The sequence below is a fragment of the Corythoichthys intestinalis genome, chromosome 17 (assembly GCF_030265065.1).
Source record: "Corythoichthys intestinalis isolate RoL2023-P3 chromosome 17, ASM3026506v1, whole genome shotgun sequence".
NCBI lineage: Eukaryota > Metazoa > Chordata > Actinopteri > Syngnathiformes > Syngnathidae > Corythoichthys > Corythoichthys intestinalis.
This window is the reverse complement of record NC_080411.1, coordinates 27,326,316-27,353,173: the sequence shown is the minus strand read 5'-3', so window position 1 is coordinate 27,353,173 and position 26,858 is coordinate 27,326,316. Positions and strand designations below refer to the sequence as shown.

Genomic DNA, 26,858 nt, shown 5'->3' with positions numbered 1-26,858 from the left:
AGGGTGTAATAAATTATGATGTGCAATATATGTACATATATACTGCAGGGGGGACCAAGTCCAGTTCTTGAGAGCACTTATCCAGCTTGTTTTCCATGTCGCCCTCTTTCAAAACACTGAAATGAAATAATCAGGATCGTTATCGGACTCCTGCAGAGCTTGCTGATCATTTGATTCAGGTATGTTAAAGGAGGGAGACATGGAAAACAAGCTTGATAGGGGCTCTTGAGGACGGGACTTGGGCACCCCTGATATACTGTATATATACCATATATTACATTAGTGCAATGTAAAGAAGTATGAAAACTGAAAACAATGTCTCAATTTACTCACAAAATGACCGAAATTTAAGACTCCTCAAAGCTGATGTTACAGTGCCTTGCAAAAGTATTCGGCCCCCTTGAATCTTGCAACCTTTCGCCACATTTCAGGCTTCAAACATAAAGATATGAAATTTAATTTTTTTGTCAAGAATCAACAACAAGTGGGACACAATCGTGAAGTGGAACAACATTTATTGGATAATTTAAACTTTTTTAACAAAAAAAAAACTGAAAAGTGGGGCGTGCAATATTATTCGGCCCCTTTACTTTCAGTGCAGCAAACTCACTCCAGAAGTTCAGTGAGGATCTCTGAATGATCCAATGAAACCAAGGAACACACCAGGCAGGTCCGAGATACTGTTGTGGAGAAGTTTAAAGCCGGATTTGGATACAAAAAGATTTCCCAAGCTTTAAACATCTTAAGGAGCACTGTGGAAGCCATCATATTGAAATGGAAGGAGCATCAGACCACTGCAAATCTACCAAGACCCGGCCGTCCTTCCAAACTTTCTTCTCAAACAAGGAGAAAACTGATCAGAGATACAGCCAAGAGGCCCATGATCACTCTGGATGAACTGCAGAGATCTACAGCTGAGGTGGGAGAGTCTCGTTTAAAGTTTGCCACAAGCCACCTGGGAGACACACCAAAAATGTGGAAGAAGGTGCTCTGGTCAGATGAAACCAAAATTGAACTTTTTGGCCACAATGCAAAACGATATGTTTGGCGTAAAAGCAACACAGCTCATCACCCTGAACACACCATCCCCACTGTCAAACATGGTGGTGGCAGCATCATGGTTTGGGCCTGCTTTTCTTCAGCAGGGACAGGGAAGATGGTTAAAATTGACGGGAAGATGGATGCAGCCAAATACAGGAACGTTCTGGAAGAAAACCTGTTGGTATCTGCACAAGACCTGAGACTGGGACGGAGATTTATCTTCCAACAGGACAATGATCCAAAACATAAAGCCAAATCTACAATGGAATGGTTCAAAAATAAACGTATCCAGGTTTTAGAATGGCCAAGTCAAAGTCCAGACATGAATCCAATCGAGAATCTGTGGAAAGAGCTGAAGACTGCTGTTCACAAACACTCTCCATCCAACCTCACTGAGCTCGAGCTGTTTTGCAAGGAAGAATAGGCAAGAATGTCAGTCTCTCGATGTGCAAAACTGATAGAAACATACCCCAAGCGACTTGCAGCTGTAATTGGAGCAAAAGGTGGCGCTACAAAGTATTAACGCAAGGGGGCCGAATAATATTGCATGCCCCACTTTTCAGTTTTTTATTTGTTAAAAAAGTTTAAATTATCCAATAAATGTTGTTCCACTTCACGATTGTGTCCCACTTGTTGTTGATTCTTGACAAAAAAATTAAATTTCATATCTTTATGTTTGAAGCCTGAAATGTGGCGAAAGGTTGCAAGATTCAAGGGGGCCGAATACTTTTGCAAGGCACTGTATCTGCAGGAAGCCATGAACTATTCTTTTGTTTGATGCCAACATGTAATAGTAGATTAACAGCTGTGCCATCCTGAAGATTTTTTTTTTTTTTTTTTTGTCCTTTACATCGATAGTGTAGATAAATGAACAAATGCATATATTTAAAGAAAAATGAATACTTTCCAGATTAAGTAATTGAAATTGGAAATTTCCCCTGGCCTGGGCACCCTGATGAGCCTAACCAAAATGGTCAGATGCAACAATACTTGTATAAATCAGGAATACACTGTATCTGGCACTGCTGGTCTCCAAGTAAAAGTGCAGATGTAAAAGAAGGATATATAAACTGGGATTTACCAGTGGCAGATAAATGTTATTGTAATTGTGTTGAGAGAGTTAGTGTAATCCGTTCTTACGTAACGGGAGTGGAGCTCGGCCTCTCAACACATGCATGTTGGTGCATACTATCAATCACTCGGTCAGCTTCTACAAATGCACACTAGGGATCTGATGCAGGCATCTAATGGAGATGTGATCATAACTTTCACGGATGCTTGGTATGTGCCTCAAAGAGAGCAAGTTATGCGGTGTTAATAAAAGAAGATGCAAGAAATTTACAGTAAGTGATAATAGGCTGTATTGAATACCGTTGGTTTTTTTTTTTTTGTATGTGTGGTCATTTTGTGGTTGCAGTTCTTAGAAACAACCAATTACACAGTCTTTGTTTTAGGTGAACAATATTTGAAATTAACTTAAATTCACATTTCACGGAAAACTGTCTCAATTTTCAAACTTGCACTTTATTTTGTTTTCGCGTACTAAAAAGTCATAAGACACATGTCATGATTTTTGACTGAATGCAAATATGTGATTGTCATTTATTCAATTGTCAAATGTCACTTTTAATGCATGGTTGCCATTGCTTCAAATGATTTAGGGTTAGGAAATTAAGACACAATGATATGCAGCTTTCATGTCATGATAATAACAGTCCTATGACACTGTCATAAGAAGCAGTCAAATACTCATTTGTAAAAATGTATGGAACTGTTATTCCTGTATCTCCTAAGTGAGAGGGTTTGAATTAACTTTTTTGTGATCTACCAGGGCAGCAAGTATTAGTTAACAAATCTGTCCTACAATTAAAAGGTTCTGGGCTCGAAAAACTCAGCTCCCGCTGTGTGTAGTTAGCACCCACACGTCTGTTTTTTTTTTTTTTTTTTTTTTTTTTTTTTTTTCTGGCTTAGACATTACAAAAAAAGAAAAAAAAAACATATTGAACATCTGTTTATCTAGATGTGCCTTGCAATTTTGTAGGGACTGGTTTAGGGTCTGCTCGCCTCATGTCCAAACTCAGCTGACATAGGCCCTAGGTCAGGGGTGTCCAAACTTTTTGCAAAGGGGGCCAGATTTGGCGTGGTAAAAATGTGGAGGGCCGACCTTGGCTGACGTCTTTTACGTAAAACAATATATTTAAGCAAAATTTAGCTAGCCATTCAGTGTGTCACATTTGCCTTATTTTTTTAAATGAATAATTTCAACAATCTCCCAACTAGCCTTTGTGGCGTTCTCGTTCGACTCTCGGGCTCTTGCGAAATACTACTGCTTAGAAATTAAACTAGCTTCAAGTTGCTTCAATTTCTCACTGCGTATCTTCCCTGTAATCTTGTCGTACATGTCACTCTGTCTTGTTTGGTAATATCGCCTCACATTGAAATCTTTTAAAACAGCAACTGTTTCTTTGCAAAAGAGGCAAGACACAGTTGTTGTGTATTTTAGTGAAGAATTAGTCCAATTTCCACCTATCCGTGAAGCGTCCGCCGCCACAACTTTCTTTTTTTTGTTGATTGTCGCCATTTTAGAAAATGGAAGTAATGGGTCACGCGGAGTAATGTTGCTTGGCCCTTAAATACTTGCAACATGAATCAATTATCAGAGAATCCCAAAATTTGAAAAATAAGGTCCCGATGAAACCTTTTTTTCAAATTTGTAAAACGAAATGTAAAAATGAATGTGTTATAAGCGCTCTAATATCTATAACCCATGCTAAATCATGTTTTTTTCTCATGGAACCTGCAGATGCATGTGTTGACTTGCATCCATCTTTTTTTTTTCAAAAAGAAATGTGAAAATTCTAAATTAATCTCAAAATCATGAAATTTTAGGTGTATCAAATGTGACACATTTGGCGATAAAGGGTTAAAGTGCTGCTGACTTTTAGTGGGTAAATGAGGAGCAGCATTTCGTGTGTAAGCTACTTCATATGCTGGTTGCAGTACTGCTGACCAATTTATTAAGTCTGTGCGCGGGCCAGACGTTATTGATTTTATGACAGAGGCTGGGGTCCGGATGAAATTTGACCATAGGCCGCATTTGGCCCCCGGGCCGGACTTTGCACATGTCTGCCCTAGGTTGACCCTGATGACAAGTGTCAAAAATGGACATATGGCTACCTACGAGGAATAGTAGCCTACAAATATCCCCCTTAATAATTGTTGTATGAACACCTTTAAATAAACCAGGACCGCCTGGCTCCCGAAATGTATCAGATAACAAATTGGAGCTAAAGTGTGAAAATGTTTGAATAATGAAGTATTCATCTTCAGTCAGTTACTTTTATCTGTAACTATGCCTATCATCTGTATGACAGGGTGTACACTTATTTTCTTTAGCACTTGTCGTCACGTCACACATGAACTAGAACATATGTCAGCTGACGTAGGACATTAGGCAGTGTACACACCTGCCTGGTCGGCAGTCAACTGTGCAACATGCTGAATATAAACAACAACCTGGACATAAGAATATGCATATGTGGCCTTTGCATAATAAACGACCATGTGCTCGTGTGATGGGTGTGATGACGGCTTTTGCGTGATGACTCATGTCTGTATATTTTGGTTGTGGTGTGTGTTGTGCAGGTGATAATGCGGGATCACACATCCAGTGTTAATGTGCAGGAGCTGCTGAGGCACTCTCACATGGAGTTACAGTGGATTCAGAGACAGCTTGCCATGATCACTGCCAGGAGCACACACCATCACCACATACCCTCCAAGGCAAAGGTACTGAGCTGCCTTAAGGCATCCTAACCTTGCCACCATCACAAAACCTTTTGATACATTGTGTAAAATTATCTGAGCTTTGCTATGAACTTTGACATGCTCGTCTAACAATTGCACCGTATTGTACAATCTAACTAATTGGTAGTTCTAGATGTCCAAAGTGAAATCATACGTTGATGATAGTGCACTGGCACTTTGTACTGTTCCCTTGTGCTCCCATATTTCACATATTGTATTGAAGTGTGGGGAAACGTTTATAAATCTACCATCAATTCATTAGTCGGATTGCAGAAACGAGCGGTACGGATTATACATAAGGTGAAACTTGACAATCACTTCAAACATTGTCAAAATATCCCAAATTTTAAATTGTTGTGTGTCTTTATGCATGCTCGAAATAAAAAAGCTTCATCATCATCATCATCATCATCATCGTGAGAGGGTGGCAGTAAACGATCACTGCTCGCCTTCCCAGTCAAAATGGATTGGATGTCTAGTGCCATCAATGGCATTTAAAGATGAACATTTACAGCCAGTCCCCCCAATTAAAAACGAATATGACGTCTATCGTTGTCATTGACAGGCAATGAGTTAAGTACCGTATTGGCCCGAATATAAGATGGTGCTTTTGCATTGACATAAGACTGAAAAAGAGGGGGTCATCTTATATTCGCGGTCAAGACATTATACCCATTCACAACGCTAGATGGCGCCAGATATCATTGAAGCGATGTTCTGTCATGACAGATCTCAGCTACTCTACCCATTCACGACGCTAGATGGCGCCAGATATCATTAAAGCGATGTTCTGTCATGACAGATCTCAGCTACTCTCAAGTTTAACCAGTCTGCATTATTTTATTGCAATGTTTTTCCTTATTCAGATTTGTTTCAAGACTACAGTTACAGTTAAACTTCACTTTGATGGTTAATGCAGTTATTGCAATTTTGTTGTTTTATCACAATAGATTGGTTTATTTACATTTCAAAAACCAGAAGCCATTCATTTACGAATGTGATTGCACTTTAGTTTACATATTTAAATGTTAAGATATTAAGATTTGAATGAGGCAAAATAACATGCTTTTTCTCTCAAATATATTGTTATAATCATTTGTTTCGGATGTACTGTAATTATTTTCTGTATAAAAATTAATTTGGTTTTCAAAAAGTCTTTTTTTCAAACTTGAGTCTTGAAAAAGAGGGGGTCGTCTTATAATCAGAGCCGTCTTATATTCAGGCCAATACGGTATTTGTTTTAGTTCCAGATGCTGGTAGGCTGTGAGATAAAATTATGGTCTATTAGCACTGTTAGAGCTGTTTTTGTATTAATGGTAGCTATATAAGGTTGGTTACATTTTGAGTGATCTATGTTTCTGGTTACGGTGACATTTAAAAATGGTCAACTGACCAACATTCTTGTGAAAAGCAACCCCGCATGATTTAATTTCGATGGAGCGTCGGTTATTGCAAGCATATGCTCAGGCATTTTACTCTACTGCTAAGTGACAAACAGTGGTGACACTGGTGAGGAGGCTCATCGAACATCGGTGATGTGAAACGCCTTCCATGACGCAATTGGGTGTCTACGTATATATTTCTATGAAATAAGTGCCGTCAGTGTCTATTCTGTAGAATTTGCAGCTTCCTCATTCCCAACTTGGCCATCGAGTTCCAGTCCCCAAATAGCTTTTCTTTCGGGTGTTTACATGTTTTGTTTTATGGGCTTTGTGTAATACCGGTAATACATAACGAAACAGTCGACTCTGATCAGACAGACCTGCAAAATTGTCTGATTATTACAAAAATGGTGTTTAGCAATTAAACTGCAGTTTGTAATAAAGAAATCTCATCATTGTATAAAACCTTTCGTTGTCTTGGTTTCCTTGGACAAGACATTAGCAACATCCTTTTCTTTGTTCTGTCAAATTGTTAATTGATGTTGACTTTCATTTTAAAGGACCCTTAATGGTTTTATTGAGTAAGTCAGAAGGGTCAAATTCATTTGATGAATGTTAAAATAAAAGTTGTAGGAGGGTAAAGGTCAAGAGTTGAGGCTAATGTACCAGCTTGACATGGTTAAATGACTCCTGGCCCTTGACATTCTCTCTACTTGGAGGAGTTCACCGCATATTCGCTTACGATCCAGCCTTCCATCTGCTCCTAAATCCAGACTCTTATGGCTCCGTGTCATGCCTGAAGATAATGTGTCTGGAGCAAGGGAGGGAACAGACGGCTGGCAATGGTTGCTAGGTAACAGAGTGGAACAGAGCGTACGTTCCTGATTTCTGTTCTCACTCACGCACACTGTTGTCTCTCCTTTCCTCTCTTCTCTCCTTGGTCCAATGAAGGACTACTGACACAGCAGCTTCTCATGCTGGAAGCTCGCTACCAAAAAAAAAAAAATCATTAAATTTGAATGAGGGCATGGATTCAGAATGTGGTGAAGCGGGGAACAAATGGAAATATTGGATGCAGATAAGATCATGAGGTGAAATTTAGATACTAACACACTTGCGTCATTGACAATGTCATCCAATTAACACTGAGTTTACCTCTGTGAAAAAAAAAAAAAATCAGTTCAGACATCATCCAAGCTAGTAAAAACAAACGTTTTCACGACACAAATGTTCTGGTTTAAATAAAATGTATAATTGAAGTAGGGTTTTAAGACTCTCGAAGAACAAATGTTATTCCTTTAGTAAACAAGAGTCAGGACAATAATAATAATGCAAAAAAAAAAAAAAAAAAAAAAAAAAAAGAAGTAGAAAACGAAATTGAAATTCAAACTGATATCTGCTCAGTATCCATACTTTTTACAGTTCAGTATACAAACATGTATTTGCAATTATAATTTAGGGTAGCAAGGGGCATTAGGCTCCTTAGGGCATTAAGCCTTTCATACCACAAGATTCCTGACCAATCAGGGATAAGATAGCAATGTTTGTGGCCTTTAACAAGTAGTTCATCAGAACTTGGGTCTTAATGCGCCATGGAGCATATTGTCCCCGTTATCCTACATAATTCAACTGCACACTTGCCAAACTATTAGCAAATCATTTTGTCTCGGAGCAGAGTGATAGAATAAGAACGAATAAATAGACACTAAATCTCGATTTGCTATCCGTGTTGACAAGATCGACATTTCAGTAGAATCGAATAAGTTACTCATTCCCTGTACAGTTCTGAAGTAACACATCACAGTCAATAAATTAATGGCAAAATGAGTGTGCTTAAATACATAGGTCACACCTATATTCAGGTCTGATAATGCACGCAACACTTTTTTTGTTTTTATGTGCTCCTTTGTTGTTGGTTTCAACTTGTCTTTTTTGTAGGTTTTTCTTTAGTAAATACAATTTTAGTATTGCACGAGCTTCTCTGTTCACCTGTTTGCTCTGTTTTGGTCCAACGCTCCACCACTTGAGTGGATGAAAAGCACTGACACCTCGTTAGTTTTACTCATCTGTAGATTTGTTTAAAAAAATAAAACATACTAATTAGTGTCTGGAAAACGCGGGCAGGCAGGTTGTGTGGACCCAAATGCAGGGAAACAAAAGCAGCCAGGCAGGTGGCGGTGATCTCAAAAAACGTTTTAAAAATAACTAACAAAAACACACAAAGTACAACCAAAAGTTCTGGGGATCAAAAAGGCAAGGTTCAAACAAAACTTACTTTATCGGAGGGACTACACGAGGGCTTGGACAGGACTTCGACAATGACATTGACAATGACGCAACAAGGAGTGAAAAGAAACTGAGAGATTATATACACACACACAGACAAGGGGTAACGAGACAATGAGGAACAGCTGGGTTACACAGGAGGATGCAGATTGGAGGATACACTAGGAGCAGGTACAACAGGTGAAATCAATGGGTAATCACAGGAACACTAGGAGGAAACCAACTCAAAACCTAACAATTAGGGCTAGAAAGGTTTGTTGATTTTTTTTTTTCCCCACAGATCCATTTTTACTCATGTACTATTTGTTTGCTCATACCAGCAGTTCTAACCAATACAAAACATTGATCTAGAGTTTAAAAATATCAGCTATGTTCAGGCCCAGATTTCACAAGATAAGTCATGGGTAAATTGAACTTAGATAATAACTTTTGAAGCAATACTACTAGTGCTGCAACGATTAATCGATTAACTTGGGTATTCGATTAGCAAAAAAAAAGATTCAAATTAAATGTTGCTGCTTTGAGTATTCGTTTAATTGAATTGGCGTTGTAATGGTTTGTTTTGAAAGTGTTTGCTTTTAGTTTTATTGATTTGGGGGGATACACTGCTAGTCTTCCTCATTTCACATGGCTGAATTCAGCTGCTCCCTGTTAAGACCAATATAAGCTAAGTTTTTGTTTGAGATAATTTTTTTAATGCATTCGTAATTTAGTTTATAGGTGTATTGAGCCTTTTTTTTGGGGGGGGGGGGGATATGTGTCGGAACCATTTGTTAAGAGCATTGTAAAAAAAAAAAAAAAAAGTTAGCATTTTATAGCATTTAGGCTAGCAGATTTTTGCTATGCAAGTTAGCCAATTGTTCTTTTGCTGTACATAGATCCTCGTTTATTCATCTTTTTATAACGTTTGAGGCTCAACTCCTGGATTAAAATTTTTTTCGTTCCTTATCCTATTACTCAATTATTCGAAGTAACTAGTTCATCGATTAATCGACTACTAAAATAATCGATAGCTGCAGCCCTATATACTACACTTTATGTGACATTTTGTTTGGCGGTTGTCCGTAGATGTAAAATGCACGCCCTGGCTCAATAAAAGACAGGAAACTGTAATAATTCACCGTTGAAAAGAGAACTTCTTTCCGTGTAGTACGCTGAGAAGGATATGCACATGTTTACTGTATTTGGGAGCTTGACAGGGCTGTGATACTGTATACGGATGTGTGGGTGTTCAAGCTCAACTGGATAAAGGAGCAGCCAGCGTGAGTGAACTACTCATGCAGGCACAGGGGCAGTGGGAATGTCTATGTGTGTGACACTGTCATGAAGCCACTGCAAGTGTCTTTACTCACACTGACTAGCAGCCAGCTACAGCTTTGCACACACTCGGCACGCTACTAAAGCTGCAGATTAGAGAGGCTTGTAACTACACACGCACACAGACCTCCATTATGTGCCAGATTTTGATGTGACGGAAAAGTGGGGAGAGTCATTTTTGGACTGAGGGCGATATTACGTCCTTTAAGATAGGCATTGCATTAGCGGAAGCATCACATCATGCACCACCACTGCCTCATTTAGGATGCAATGTGGATTGTCTCTGTGCACTTGGTGCCTTTGTGTCTATGGCTAAAAGAGGAACAGCACCAATGAGAGAGGGAAAAGCAAAAGGAATGATTTCAGAGTACGGATGTTCTTGGATTGTCAAATCTGTTCAGGTTTGATTCATTTAATGTCATTGCCTGAATGTGTTTAGGCTCGGTGTGGCAGTGACTCAAGTGTATCACTCACTCACCAGATGGCTTTATGACAATCTATTTAAACGACTTGTAGTCAAAAATGAGATTACCTCAGGGGATGCCTGTGGCTGCTTGCATAAATACCTCAACCACAATGATACCACGTAACTTGGCCCCTGGAAAAACAATAAAACGTAATCAATACCTTAATCAATAATCCTTTCCATAAAAAGCAAGATGAATATCTTTATGAAACTCACATGCTGCTGAGTTAAGGTTGCATGATCAGACAAAAATAATGCTTATAACATTACAAATCTATCATCGTACTCACATATCATGATTTTATCAACTATTTAGTATGTCTATTTTCGTACTATTTGTCACCCCCCCACAACACAGAACTTTTGTCTCAAAGCATATTTATTTTTTTCATTGACATACAAGTTTGACTTTTTTCCCCTGATAGAGTGATATCGCTTTATTTCTCAAATATGAGTGCTAAAGTATCATTGACAGTTACATTCTGTAACTGTCAATGATGCTGATGATGATGACAATGACAATAAATTTCATTCATTCATTCATTCAAAGTATTTTTTAAATTAATTTTATGACTTTTTAAATGTTTGACTTTGGTATTATGACTTAATTATGAATGAATGAATTTTTACAGATGTCAAAATGTTATTTTACCTTTGTAACATTGTTTAAATGTAACCCTCATAATCTTAATATACTCTCAAACTATTTAACAATTTACTGAAATAATATGTTGTTGGGTAATATTCTGGTAATAATTGCATCTCCCATATAATAGTAGTCATTTTCTCATAACATTACAATTCATTTGTCATTAGTTTATGACTTGTTTTCATAATTTCCCGGTGAGTAAATGAAGGAATTTTCCTGGTCTGCACTCTCTATTTGTTCAAATATAATGTTATTCTCTGTTTAAACTACGTTTAAACATTGGTAAGAAATGTTACATTTACAGAGCAATGTTTCAATTAATTAAACAACTATAATCAAATTTTAATACACACATACCCGCGTTAAAGTTTCATTGCAACGCCTTTGTGAAATTTGAAGCAAACACATTTTAACTCTAAGAATATAAATCCTTTAAATATCTGCTCTACTAAATTAATACTTGTTTATTTTATTTTTCAAAAAGAAAATATAGCTCTTAAATCAAGAAAAAAGATACGAGTTTCTATTTTCTTTAATCTTAGGTCCTTTGGTCTGTCTGTACCTTTAACGACTTAATCACGTTCCTCAGGACCATTAGTGTATTGGTTCATATAGACGACAAGGTATTATTATTTTTACATAGTATGGGATAATACATGCAGCATTATCAAATAAAATCACGCAAATAAAAAAAATGATGAATGCATGCAATGCTTATGTGTGTGCATGTGTGTGTTATTTCTGTCCAGCCTACTCAATTTTGAGCACCGTCAGTACTTGTGATGACCCCAAAGAGAGTGTGCTTGTCATTTCTGGCGAATTCTGATGCAACTCATGTCACAAGAACTTTGCCTGTTAGCTTCGGTAGAGACGGAGGTCTCCATTGTGGGTGACACAACTGCGACCCTGTCTAAAATGGAACCAATCACAATCATCTTTATTTGTTGTCTTGATACACTATATTTAACCCCCCCACCCATCCTGGTTAATGAAAGCCTCAGCTACTAATTAGAAGTGATATAGGTGCAATGTTTTGTTGTTTGTTTATTTGTTTGTTTATTTTTTAACAATTCCAGTCAATACATGGGCGGAGATTGATGGGAGCAAGGGTGCAGTGCCCCCCGCTGACTGAAAAATTTCATTGCATGTAATTGACTTTCTTGTAAATGAATTTAAAGGGGAAGTCCAGAATTTCTGACAAAAGGCTTAATCTTCAAGTTAGCGGGGGTTTAATTAGTCGGTGAAGTTGATTTCAACAAATTCCCTGCAGTTTGTTAGTTATTTGTTAGTTTTAGGATTGGCTAAGCTAGCGTGAGTCAAGCATAGCATAACAATAAAAAAACAACATATGCATGCATGAGAATCACCGATGACCCATGCGATCAATAGTGTTGGTTATGTTTTCAGGATAAAGTTATTAAAACTTACCATTGCATGTCAATAATTGTAGTAAGAACAGCAACATTTGTAATCCAGCAGCTCTGCAGGGAACAGGGTGTCGGCAAGAAGGGTGAAGTGATATCACATCGTTTTTTTTCACCGCTGATTTTTTTTGTGGAAACAAAAGGGACTCCCCAGCAGACTGAGCACAAGTGGCCGGATAATTCCTCTCTATTGTGGTCGCATTACGCATAAAAAAAATATAGTCCTGCAGAATGCAATGAATTACGGCTGTTTGGTGTGACATTGTTTTGGGCACATGGGTATTACGAACTATGATGTGCATTTTGAATTTATTTGACTACGTTAGATCTGTTATTATTGTTTTTTTATTGGCATGCTAAGCAGACACCATTGACTCACACTAGCTTAGCTGCTCCGGAGCCCTTAAACTAACAAATTACTGACAAACTGCAGAGAAATTATTGAGATCAACTCCACCGACTAATTAAACCCCCGCTAAATCGAAGATTAAGCCTAATGTCAAAAATTTTGAACTTCCCCTTTAAAATAAACACCTTGCTGTTAAAATAGTGCCTATAAAAGTTGTAAAGAGATAAAACAAACAACAAAAATGAATGAAATGAACAAGCATCCTCCAAAGTATTTCATATTGGGTCAAAATTATTTTTCAAGCAGATCATATGACTAGCACCTTTGAGACAGTTTTAACGGTGCTTTGCTTAGCCAAAACTACACTGAGTGGCCTCTGAAGAGGCAAGATGGATATTTAGAATTTCTTGAAATCTAAGCTTTCAAAAGCTTCAAAAACAACTGAGCTTGAACTGAGGCTTGAACAGTAACAGTGTCAAGATTTAAATACATATATGGCGAAAACACTCAGTTGACTTGAAGTTCCGCTCTGAGACCCCCAATTTGGCAAATTTTAAAATGGTCCGATATGCATGTGTGATACGTCATTGGAATTTTTTTTTTAAATTTAAATTAAACAGCAAAACCCTAACTGGAGGTGAGAGCACGCGAGAGCATAATTAAAGACACAATTTTAATGAGATATTATCGCGTATTTAGCTCTTTTCGATCCAAAAACTCCATATAGCATATATCACCGAGTGTCAAGACACAGCTGTGAATAGTCACAGTCGGATTTCTGGGGGATTTTATGGGTGAAACATGGTAATATAACAGGGGTCACGATGCAGAAATCGCAGACATCAAGGAGTGGTCAAGATTTTCTTTTTCATATATTTACCCTTTTAAATGTTTTATTTGTTTATTTATTTATTTTCTTTGTTTGGATGTTTGGATCATCTAACATATCGGGGAAAATGCGACAGTAACCAAAAAAAAAATACAACTAAGCGATAGTTATGAGGTCGATATCCGTGACTTATTTACAATTTTTTTCATTGTGATGTAATTTGGTTAAAAGTTTAAAATATGCGAATGAATAATTTTCTAAAGTCGTTTTTTTTTTTTTTTTTTTTAAACGAAATATTAGAAATTGATTAATGATTCTAAGCTAAAAATTACAGACATTTTGAATAATAAATATAATTACTTACCTTTTTTTTATGGTTTATGAAACAAAAGCGGTTGCGCGACGTCTGTAAACGGGGGTTTCTAGTGTAAGGCGGACAAATTAAAAATAGTTCGGGGGCTTAATGCGCCATGAATCTGCTATGGCAGCATTATACATATTTTTCAATCAAACACAACAGTTCTTTTGGCTTAAAATACAGAAGTTTATTTTAAAGAGGAGTGCAAGAGCAAAAACTGCTTTTTCAGTCTTGTCTGTGTTTTCCGCCATCTATATTTATATACATCCATATATTTTTCGTCATTATGACGCATTTTTCATTAGCTTGACTTGTACTCTACAGTGACTTACAGTATACATAGTCCAGAAAATACAGTAATAACAGCATTTATCAAAATGTATGAGCTGCATACCCCCCTTTTTCCTTACTTGATATTATGTATTCTTTTTCAGTCAAAGTTTGAGGTGTCATCCCAACCTGGCCATTCTTTTCAAAATGTGAGTCGTTTTCGCCTCCTGGAAGAGAGAAATCGAGTTTTGAGACAAGAAGTGGCTGCTCTACGCCAAGAGAAGCAGCAATACCGCAAACTGGTAAAAGTGTTTCTTCTGTTCACTTTAAATATAATGTGTTTGGCAAGTCATTTTTTTTGTATAGCCATTTCACCTTGGTATACAACATTTTTTGGAGTCTGTGTTCTAGCATATTCAACATTGTCATGTAACGAACCAGATTTATTATTATGTTTGCTGTTGCCTATTTTTAAGTTCAGATCTACATTTGGTTGAGTGGCTATTGTGCATAGCTGTGTGTAGGCGTTATTATTGTCTGCACTGTATGTTCATGCGTGCATCGGTGCATATAGAAGCCTCTCCCAGGTGATTTTGGATGACAAGGCGTGTGAACAGTCGTCCTGGCAACACACCCATTTGAGTGTGTACTGGATGGCGGAGGAGAAATAACATCTTGATGGCTGACTATGATACAAAAGCTGACACAGTAATATCCGGTCTATCTATATCTGAGTACGACTGCAGTCTGTGTCCCTTAAATCCTTTAGCACAATCACTTTTGTTTGAAGATTTCAATTGCATGTTCCTGAACAGGGTGTTTTAAAACATGCATTTTTGAGTGGGTGGGTAATGCACAGTACTGTACATGGTATGCATTGATTTTTAATGTCATAGTTTTGATTGCCACTGGATGGTGCTAATTTCACATTTCATGTCCTTTCACAATAACTGACTGTATCTATGTATTCGTATAGCTTTTATATCAACTTTATTTGGCAAGGAACCATATTTGTTGACAGTCTAAACTACAGCCCGTGGTCTAACTGTGGCCTGCTGCCCAGTTTTTATTGGCCTGAAGAAAATATCAGCCAACATTCTGTGGTACTTCTCAGTAGATGAAACTGGTCACTTAAACAGTGCCTCTCCGCTAACCAAGGGGTTAAAACCTGACAACATGTTGAAATCGATGTAGAAAACTGTAGAATTTACGTATTTTGTTTTACATAAATGAAGTTGTATACACATAATCCAGTGTGATAAATTTAGGTATCTCGGATTGGATTTTCTTGAATTTTTTTTTATTGTAGCTGGACATTTTCTCTGTATTGCAAAGTTTGTTTCAGTAGTGTAAAGATAAAAAATATATATTTTGCGATATCCTTATAATACTATATTATTTTTTTGCTTGTTCCCTTATCTCATACACTGATATAGACACGACAAATAAGAAATAAATAGTATATTTTCGCACTGTAAGGCACACCTGACTATAAGCCCCCACCCACCAAATTTCACACGAAAATGGCATTTGTTCACCGATAAGCCGCACTAGACTATAAGGCGTAACTCTCCTCAACGTATCATGGAATAATTACACCAAAAGGGATTAACCTGTAACACTTTATTTGACAGCGGCATCATAAGACCGTCATAAGACCAAGTGAAGCTTTGAACCAATTGACTGCAAAGCTCCATTGCTTCAAGAAGTTTCATTTGGCCATCATTGCCCCCATGGGGGTTCAAGAAGTTTCATTTGGCCATCATTGCCCCCATGGGGGAGACATTCAACCTCTGCTGCCACCTGCTGTCAACACGGTTTTCATCCAACATGCCTCCTAGCATGCATTGCAGCGCTACAGATGTAAATTACAATAAAATTCATGTTCTGTGCTAAATATTTCCTCAGTTACTGTTCTATTTGTTTCATTAATTTCTAGTTATGTCATTTGGTAACACTTTATTTGACAGTGGCATCATAAGACTGTCATAAGTCCATCATAATGATGACATGACACTGCCATGACCATTAATGAATGCTTATGACAGATGTCATTTTGTGTCACCTGGCAAATTATCTATTTTTGAATGGATGTAAAAGATCCAAGCTGGACTGTGACATAATTTGCCGGATGACACTAAATGACAACCGTCATAAGCATTCATTAATGCCGGTGATAGTGTCATGTCATAAATATGATATTGCAGACATGTCTAAAGTCCGGCCTGGGGGCCAAATGCGGCCCGTGGTCAAATTTCATCCGGCCCCCAGCCTCTGTCATAAAATCAATAACGTCTGGCCTGCACAAAGACTTAATAATGAAGTAGCGTACACACTAAATGCTGCTCCTCATTTACCCACTAAAAGGCAGCAGCACTCTAAGCAACATTACTCCGTATGACCTTTTACTCCCAATTTTCTAAAATGGCGTCAATCCACAAAAAAATGAAAGTTGACTTCAACGGCCGACGCTTCAAGGATAGGTGGAAATTGAACTATTTCTTCACAAAAATACGCAACAACTGTGTCTGCCTCATTTGCAAAGAGACACTCGCTGTTATTTAAAGAGTTCAATGTGAGGCGATATTACCAAATAAGACACGCTGACATGTACGAAAAGATTACAAGGAAGGTACGTCGCAAGAAATTTAAGCAACTTGAAGCTAGTTTAATTTTTCAGCAGCAGTATTTCGCAAGAGCCCGAGAGTCGAAAGAGGACTCCACAAAGGATGGCTGTGAGATTGTTGAAATATTAAAAAAAATAATAATAATAAAGCAAATCTGACACACATAATGGCTTGCTAAAATTTGCTTAAATATATTGTTCTATATAAATGATGTCAGTCAAGGTTGGCCCCCCCACATTTTTACCACACCAAAGCTGGCCCCCTTTGCTAAAAGTTTGGACACCCCTGGTCTATTGGCAGTCTTATGAAACCGCTGTCAAATAAAGTGTTTCCTATTAACCCAAATAAATCGACAAATAAGACACACTGGACTATAAACCGCAGGATTCAAAATGAGGGGAAAAAAGTAGCATTTTATAGTCTGGAAATGACGATAACTAACTGATAGTAAGTTGGAAGAAACCAACCAATTTTACGCAGAAGATTAATAAAAATGGAATAAGGTAGAGATATAATCCCACCCCCCCACCACCTATTTCTTGTGAAAGAAAAGTGTCTAAGTTTACATTTGCATAAAATATAATAGGCTGTGGGCCTTGAAAGATCAGTCAAAATGAGTACTCTAAATTGTCTGACACTCTATAGAGTTGTGTTTTTGAAAATGACTGGCACTGTAAAAGTTATTTGTTTTAAATTGAGAACTATTTGTAGAACTGATTGGAACATTGAAAAAAAAAATCCATAGCATTTAGGGCTCACGTGGCATTTATGTTTAATTGGTTAGGATTGTGAGGAGGTCTGTAGAAAAGAAAATTCTCTCCTTGACCCATAAAGTTTGAGAACCACTGCTGTAAAGTACATAAAATGAATTCTGTTTTTTAGCCACTGATCAGACCAACAAACAAACACTTACCAGAGAAAAGATACTCCATTAAAATGGCTTACAGGCTAGTTTGGGCATAGCAATTAGATTTTTGTATCTGTACTTGTTCAAATCAATGTACTATCTGGTTGTGAATGTCAAAGTACCATATAAAAGAGGCTGATTCCCGGAAAGAAAGAATATGTGCAATGGTTGCTTAGAAACAATCAGTAATAGACTGTTGGAGACAGGTACCTTCTTAGTATCAGGTGACCTGTGCTCTGTGTGGCTGCTACTCAAAAGGCCACAGCTGTCTCTCTGGACAGTGTTTCCATAGCAATGGTTGTATACAGCCAATGATCGACCTTGTGATCATATAACTTGTTCCACAGTTGTGACGTATGACAACCTCATACATAGTAATATGTGATAGCTGTGTTGTTATCTCCCAGAACAGAAAAGAACACATACTTTAATTTCTTGTGAGAGCAGGTTTTCACGCCATTTCTGTAATGGAACATATTTCAGTGTTTTCTCAATTGACGAGAGCTGTGCATGATTTAATATTGCAAGCATGGCTATATTACAAAGACTGAGCTATGGTATGAGAATAAAACAACAAACACAAAATAAACAATTAATATGTATCCACATATACAGTGGAAGTTGGATAAAGAAAAATCAACTACCGTCATTTTCGGGCTATAAGCTTTTCCCCATCTTTGAACCCTCAGATTTTTAGTCCAATGCAGGTTATTTATCGATTCTTAGTTGAATGAGCTGCATTTCTTTTGGTGAAAATACACCTGCTGTTTTCAGTCCAGTGCTGCTTACATATGACAAAAATTGTAAAATTTGATAAGTGTGGCTTATAGTTCAAAAATTAAAATGTCTTTTAGATAGTTTAATGTCTATACAATACAAACTCCATTGATTGTGAGAGCAAATCTATGTTACAGAGATTGGCAATATCATGCTTATGTAGCAAACTTAACATGAATGAATAAAAACCAACACATATGCAGGCATTTACAAAATTGATTAATATAGCCTTTGCTAGCTAATAGTTAATATCCATAATGTGAAGCATTATGTATGTATCAGTGAAAATATAAGATATTAAACATCAGTAAATACGTACTTGTTAAATAAATACAGTGCCTTGCAAAAGTATTCGGCCCCCTTGAACTTTGCAACCTTTCGCCACATTTCAGGCTTCAAACATAAAGATATAAAATTTTAATTTTTTGTCAAGAATCAACAACAAGTGGGACACAATCGTGAAGTGGAACAAAATTTATTGGATAATTTAAACTTTTTTAACAAATAAAAAACTGAAAAGTGGGGCGTGCAATATTATTCGGCCCCCTTGCGTTAATACTTTGTAGCGCCACCTTTTGCTCCAATTAGAGCTGCAAGTCGCTTGGGGTATGTTTCTATCAGTTTTGCACATCGAGAGACTGACATTCTTGCCCATTCTTCCTTGCAAAACAGCTCGAGCTCAGTGAGGTTGGATGGAGAGTGTTTGTTAACAGCAGTCTTCAGCTCTTTCCACAGATTCTCGATTGGATTCAGGTCTGGACTTTGACTTGGCCATTCTAACACCTGGATACGTTTATTTTTGAACCATTCCATTGTAGATTTGGCTTTATGTTTTGGATCATTGTCCTGTTGGAAGATAAATCTCCGTCCCAGTCTCAGGTCTTGTGCAGATACCAACAGGTTTTCTTCCAGAATGTTCCTGTATTTGGCTGCATCCATCTTCCTGTCAATTTTAACCATCTTCCCTGTCCCTGCTGAAGAAAAGCAGGCCCAAACCATGATGCTGCCACCACCATGTTTGACAGTGGGGATGGTGTGTTCAGGGCGATGAGCTGTGTTGCTTTTACGCCAAACATATCGTTTTGCATTGTGGCCAAAAAGTTCAATTTTGGTTTCATCTGACCAGAGCACCTTCTTCCACATGTTTGGTGTGTCTCCCAGGTGGCTTGTGGCAAACTTTAAACGAGACTTTTTATGGATATCTTTGAGAAATGGCTTTCTTCTTGCCACTCTTCCATAAAGGCCAGATTTGTGCAGTGTACGACTGATTGTTGTCCTATGGACAGACTCTCCCACCTCAGCTGTAGATCTCTGCAGTTCATCCAGAGTGATCATGGGCCTCTTGGCTGCATCTCTGATCAGTTTTCTCCTTGTTTGAGAAGAAAGTTTGGAAGGACGGCCGGGTCTTGGTAGATTTGCAGTGGTCTGATGCTCCTTCCATTTCAATATGATGGCTTGCACAGTGCTCCTTGAGATGTTTAAAGCTTGGGAAATCTTTTTGTATCCAAATCCGGCTTTAAATTTCTCCACAACAGTATCTCGGACCTGCCTGGTGTGTTCCTTGGTTTTCATAATGCTCTCTGCACTTTAAACAGAACCCTGAGACTATCACAGAGCAGGTGCATTTATACGGAGACTTGATTACACACATTTGGATTCTATTTATCATCATCGGTCATTTAGGACAACATTAGATCATTCAGAGATCCTCACTGAACTTCTGGAGTGAGTTTGCTGCACTGAAAGTAAAGGGGCCGAATAATATTGCACGCCCCACTTTTCAGTTTTTTATTTGTTAAAAAAGTTTAAATTATCCAATAAATGTTGTTCCACTTCACGATTGTGTCCCACTTGTTGTTGATTCTTGACCAAAAAAATTAAATTTCATATCTTTATGTTTGAAGCCTGAAATGTGGCGAAAGTTTGCAAGATTCAAGGGGGCCGAATACTTTTGCAAGGCACTGTAAAGCACCATTGTTACACTAGTTAAAAGAGTTTTACCTGAATCTGCATATTATTTAAGGAAACTATGCAAACTTAAAATATTAATCATGAATTAGTAAATAAATTCATTAGATATAAATTATAATGCTCTGGTAGTACATTCAACACTGTGTGTGGAGCCGTACCACTAGTGTAGGAAATAGAATATAATATTCAAATTGTGCAATATTACAGTGGCTAAAAAATTATCTTAATATTCAATATAAGGCAAACGTAACCTCACTCTTTTGTTTTCACATAGAGAGAACCGCACAAGTGTATAAAATAAGCAAATACACCAAATAACCACATGGAGCAGCAATGAATTTAATTATGAATTTAATAATGAATCGTGATAGTTTAATGACATATTGTTATAGAGTAGTGATGCTGTCATACCTACTGTGTCTTTCTTAACTGATTGGCAAAGGGAAATCATGTAATTGTATGTGCATCACACAGTGAGGCATGCTGGTGCCATTTTGAACACTCAGTTAGGTTTGAAATATAGCTTTTTGCCAAGTAGATGTATTGCTCGAGTCCCTTATGCCCTCCCACCCACCCTCGCTCCTCATGCTTCCATTGGTGAGGCCTGTACAGTTTCATGCCTGCTCAAACCTAACTTGATGTGATGTAAATCAGACAGGCATATCGGTCTGAAATTATAGCTCGGACATCTTTGGGGCGATCAATCTAGATCTCTGTTTTGCAATTGTGCAGATACACTGCACTTTTATCCGACTAGTATATGCGGGTCTTCTTAATGTCACCATTTTTAAATTATTACTCAGGAAATACATTAAATGAACGAATCGGGAGGGCACTTTACTGCTGCAGCCTGACATGGACTCCAGTGCTGAGAACGTATTTGCTGTGGAGTTGGGTGTAATAAAACCAGAGAGCAGAGGTGGGTAGAGTAGCCAAAATTTTTACTCATGTAAGAGCAGCGTTACTTCTACTGTAAATAATATTATTCAACTAAAAGTAAAATTAGTCTTCCAAAAAGTTACTCAAGCACAAGTAGAAAATTATTCATTGAAAAGAATATTTATAATGAGCAGAATTGTGAGTAACTGGTTACATTGTCTAATTAAAAAAAAAAAAAAAAATTCTCAACACATCTTCATCTGTGATTATTATACTATACTATACTATGCTATGCTATGCTATGCTATGCTATGCTATGCTATGCTATGCTATGCTATGCTATGCTATACGACACGACACGACACGACACGGCACTGCACTGCACTGCACTACACTACAACCAGGGGTGAAAGTGGGCCAGAACTGTCAGGAAAGCAGTTCCGGTATAAGATTCAGGGCCGGAACGCTGTTCCGGTATAAGATTCAGGGCCGGAATGCTGTTCCGGACAACAGTGCTTTGCTTCTGAAAATATGACGGCAATTGTCAAAATGTGCTTGTTTTCTGGAACAGCAAAAAAAAAAAAAAAAAAAAAAAAGCTTGCTGAATTGATACGACAAAAAAGGGCAATGCAACATACAGTAAAATGGATCAAATCTTTAAGAGCAACGAAAGGGTTGAGGAGGCTTATTTATCATATTTAGTTTTATTTGCTCTGATGGGGAGGTTCAGAACATTTTAGCTGTCAATGTGCACTTTGGACATATATTTGTTTATTTATGTTAGGCTACTTATTTATTTTCTTATGATTTAAAAAAAGTTAATGTTTGCGCGATCTTCAAAATATATTCCATTTCACTCTGCATGATATAAGTTATTTTTACTTATTTTTCTGAATGTATATAACTTATATCTTCATAATTAAAAAAAAAAAAGTAAATGTTTACATTAACTTTAATTTTAATATATATCCTATGTTCTTAAGTAGTTAAAATTGAGATTTGAACATTTAGTATGTGAGGAAATGAGGTAAAATAAAAATTAGGAGATGGAGGTTGGGGTTATTGCTGTTTCTGTTAACTTTTATTTTGTAAATCGTTGAAAAAATACAATTTTGAATGAAAAATAAATAAATGAAATTTCTGGCTCTGTGCCGAACTTTATGTTAGGGAGTTCCGGCAAGAAATTCTAGCCACACACCCCTGACTATAACCTATTACATGACCATATTAGGCCAAAGAAATACAATACAAAATCATGGAATTCAGATGGGAAAAATGAAACATCCCCAATCCAAAGAGCACAAGTGCCCTCTAGTGGAGAAAAAACATTGTTACTTCTGATAGGTATTATAGTCATGTGATTATTGTTGCGTCGTATCATTGGTGAAACTGAGACAGCCACTGTCGGCATTTCTGCCAAAAATAAAGTCAATATGTTGAATGAATAGGATAAAATGTAATGACTCTAGTGTAGCCCAAAGTAGTGGAGTAAGAGTACAAATCTATTCAAGTAAAAGTAAAAAGTATTAAGTGGTAAAACTAAAAGTAAACGTAACGCGTTACTACCCACCTCTGCCAGAGAGACAGGACTTCAATCGCCATCAACCACCTTTTGGATAAGCTACAACAGATCTTATTTCTCTTTCACTTTCTGGAGTTGTTCAAAACATGCATCTCACATGCATCTCTTATCTTTACATGTAGCCAATAACTCTTTCAAGATCCAGTTTCTAGAAGTTATCCGGTTAAACAGGGTTATATAAACACGTAAAAAAAAAAAAAAAAAAAGAAATCTCACATTCTGTTTTTTTTTTTTTTCTTTTTTTTTTTTCTCAAAAAACATTACTCACCTTCTTGAGGAACACAAAAAGTAAAGCAATTTAAATCCAATGTTGCATTTTCTGTTGTTCTCTTGTATATTACTCAGGTCCACAGTCACAAATGTGCAAACAAACTGATAAATTGTCATTTATAGATTTGAGTGAAATGACTGAACAATTATCCTGAATCTGAAGGAAAAACTTTACAGACACAACAAATGACAAAAATAGGGCCCTCTTGGATTAATATTAAATCCTGTTAACAGGATTACACTATTCTGGATACCATGTATACATATCCACAGTTCCAATTCGAAACACATCTATGAGCCTCCCCCCACACAAACTGATGTCAATATGATGTAATTAGTCATTATGACATGGCAGCGTAGGCAGTGTGATAGCAAGTGTGCTCTGTGTTGTCGTTGAGGGCGACAAACTGTTATACTGTGAGGATTGACATTTCGACAAACAGAAAGTCATCACACTGGGTTTAAGCTGAGGCTAAAGTTATATGTACCAGAAATATGAAAAATACTTCTGGACAATGTATCACATATTTTTAGAATTTTACTCAGCCATAATTTACAACTTTGAATATGCCTCCTTTTGAATAACATATCCGCTTCACAAGTCTGGAATCTCGGCCATGGCCTTCTGGTGTGAAGTTTGCATGTTCTCCCTAGGCTTGTGTTGAATTGCTCAGGGTCTTCTCATATTCCAAAAACATGTATGTGTGGTTTATTCAAGACGAGTCGAAACTGTTCATATACACTGGTATGAAAAAGTATCTGACCCTTTTGGAATTTGTCACATTTCTGCATAAGATCACCATCAAATGTGATCTGGGTTAGGGTTAGGGACGGATGAAAATACAGTGTCTGCTCTAACTAAAACCACACAAACATTTATAGGATTTCATACTTTAATGAGGATAGCATGCAAACAATGACAGAAGGGGGAAAATAAGTATAGTGTATCACAAAAGTGAGTACACCCCTCGCATTTCTGCAGATATTTAAGTATATCTTTTCATGTGACAAAACTGACAAAATGACACTTTGACACAATCAAAAGTAGTCTGTGTGCAGCTTATATAATAGAGTTAATTTATTTTCACCTCAAAATATAGCCATTAATATCTAAAGCCCTGGCAACAAAAGTGAGTACACCCCTTAGAAACAACGTACATCCCTAAATGTCCAAATTGAGTACTGCTTGTCATTTTCCCTCCAAAATTCCATTTTCCCTCCAAAATGTCACGTGACTCGTTACAGGAGTGCTGTCAGCATTGCTGCAGAGATTGAAGAGGTGGGGGTCAGCCTGTTAGTGCTCAGACCATACTCTACATCAAATTGGTGTGCATGGCTGTCACCCCAGGAGGAAGCCTCTTCTGAAGACGGTACACAAGAAAGCCCGCAAACATTTTGCTGAAGACGGGCTTTCTTGTGTACCGTCTTCAGAAGAGGCTTCCTCCTGGGGTGACAGTCATGCACACCAATTTGATGTAGAATGCGGCGTATGGTCTGAGCACTAACAAGTTACCCCTCACCTCTTCAATCTCTGCAGCAATGCTGACAGCACTCCTGTAACGAGGCTCATGACAAATTTTTAGGGAAAATGACAAGCAGTACTCAATTTAGACATTTAGGGATGTACCAAACATTTTAAGTCAGGTGCGTGCCCAATCACTGATGAGTGGTTTAAAGCTGCCCTGGCCACTATATAAAACACAAATTGTCTTGATGAGAAACATTGTCTGATGTGCATCATGGCGCGGTCAAAAGAGCTGTCTGAAGTCCCGCGATCAAGGATTGTTGATATGTATAAAGCTGGGAAAGGATACAAAACCATCTCTAAAAGTATGGATGTTCATCAATCGAATGTCAGAGAAGTTGTCTATAAATGGAGAGAGTTTGGCACCATTGCCTCTCTCCCAAGGAGTAACCGTCCACCAAAGATCACCCCAAGATTTTGGCGCAGAATACTCAGAGAAGTTAAAAATAACCCTAGAGTGTCTGCTAAAGACTTACAGAAATCACTGGCACAGTCCAATATCTCTGTGCACACATCAACTATTGTATATGTAAAACTATGGCCAAGAATGGTGTTCATGGGAGGACTCCACAGAAGAAGCCACTGCTGTCTAAAAAAAATACTGTTGCTCGTTTAATGTTCACAAAAAGGCACTTGGACAATCCACAGAAGTTTTTGCAAAAGATTTTGTGGACTGATGAAACCAAAGTTGAATTGTTTGGGAGTAACACACAACGTCATGTGTGGAGGAAAAATGGAGCAGCTCACCAACATCAGCACCTCATCCCCACCGTGAAGCATGGTGGAGGGAGCGTCATGATTTGGGGCTGTTTTGCTGCTTCAGTGCCTGGTCAACTTGCAATCATTAATGGAAGAATGAATTCAAAAGTTCATCAGGATGTTTTGCAGGAAAACCTGAGGCCGACTGTCAGACAGTTGAAGCTAAAAAGAGGATGGATGCTGCAACAACACAATGCTCCAAAACACAGAAGTAAATCAACTTCAGAATAGTTTCAGGAGAACGAAATACACGTTCTGCAGTGGCCAAGTCAAAGTCCAGACATGAACCACATTTAGAGGCTGTGGCATGACCTAAAGACAGCGATTCATGCCAGACATCCCAGGAATCTGACTGAACTACAGCAGTTTTGGAGAGAAAAATGGGCTAAGATTAGTACTGATCGGTGTGCCAGACTGATCTGCAGCTATTGGAAGCATTTGGTTGAAGTTTTTGCTGCCAAAGGGGGCCCACAAAATATAAAATGTGATGGTTCACTTACTTATTTACCCCCTTCTGTCATTGTTTGCATACAATCCTCATTAAAATATGAAAACCTTTAAATGATTGGGTGGTTTTAGTTAAAGCAGATACTGTTTTTTCATCTGTGTGATTTTGACAAACATCAGATAACATTTGATGGTGATTTTATTCAAAAATGTGAGCAATTCCAAAAGGTTCAGATACTTTTTAATACCACTGTATAGTGAGCGTGAATGGTTAGTTGCAATGTGTCCCGTGACTAGCTGGTAAGGTTTTCAGGGTATCATAAAAAGTCAGCTGGGATAGGTAGCAGCTCACTTGTGAGTCACTCCGTTGTGTGAAAATATAAAAAAAAGGGACATACCAATAGACTAATTTTTGAGGCAACCGAGAACATGTACATGTATAAAAAATATGTGCATCCTCTGTCGCTTAAGTCAGCATGTTGCTGTGCCAGTCATGCTGTTTTTGTGGGTGGGCCAAAATCTGTCCGTTTTAAGTTATGACTCAATCAAATTTATATAACCAGTGACTACTTAGAAAGTCCCTTTAAAGATGCATGAAATTGAGGCACATGAACAAAAAATACACAATGCAATTTAACCTAATCCGTTCCACAAAAGGAAAACGTATTAAATCAGGCTACTTGACAGAGATAAAATGATAAGAAATGTATCTTTTAGTGCTTTTTTATTGCCCAATAATTCTGCATTTACAGGGTTATAATTATCCGTCTCAATGACTCTGTTAAAAAGAAGTTTTATATTTAAACATGTATTTGATTATCATGAGATGCAGTGTTCGTATTTCACACGAAATTAAAAATGTTCCAGTAGTGTAAATATACAACGTCACAAATCTGCCTCCACTCTAAAATCTGGAGACTGGCTTGGATCTTCTTT

General features: G+C 37.6%; 1 protein-coding gene across 8 annotated transcripts in view; it reads left to right on the top strand.

Annotated features, from left to right (window-relative positions):
* Positions 1–2,248: 2,248 nt before the first annotated feature.
* rimbp2a (RIMS binding protein 2a) overlaps positions 2,249–26,858 on the top strand; it is a 148,731-nt gene continuing 124,121 nt past the window's right edge. For all 8 annotated transcript variants that reach the window (XM_057818558.1, XM_057818559.1, XM_057818564.1 and 5 more), the window contains exons 1-3: positions 2,249–2,384; positions 4,687–4,830; positions 14,343–14,480. In XM_057818558.1, the coding sequence (XP_057674541.1) occupies positions 2,316–2,384; positions 4,687–4,830; positions 14,343–14,480 (351 nt within the window). In that variant the 5' untranslated portion in view covers positions 2,249–2,315. The remainder of the gene's footprint in view (positions 2,385–4,686; positions 4,831–14,342; positions 14,481–26,858) is intronic.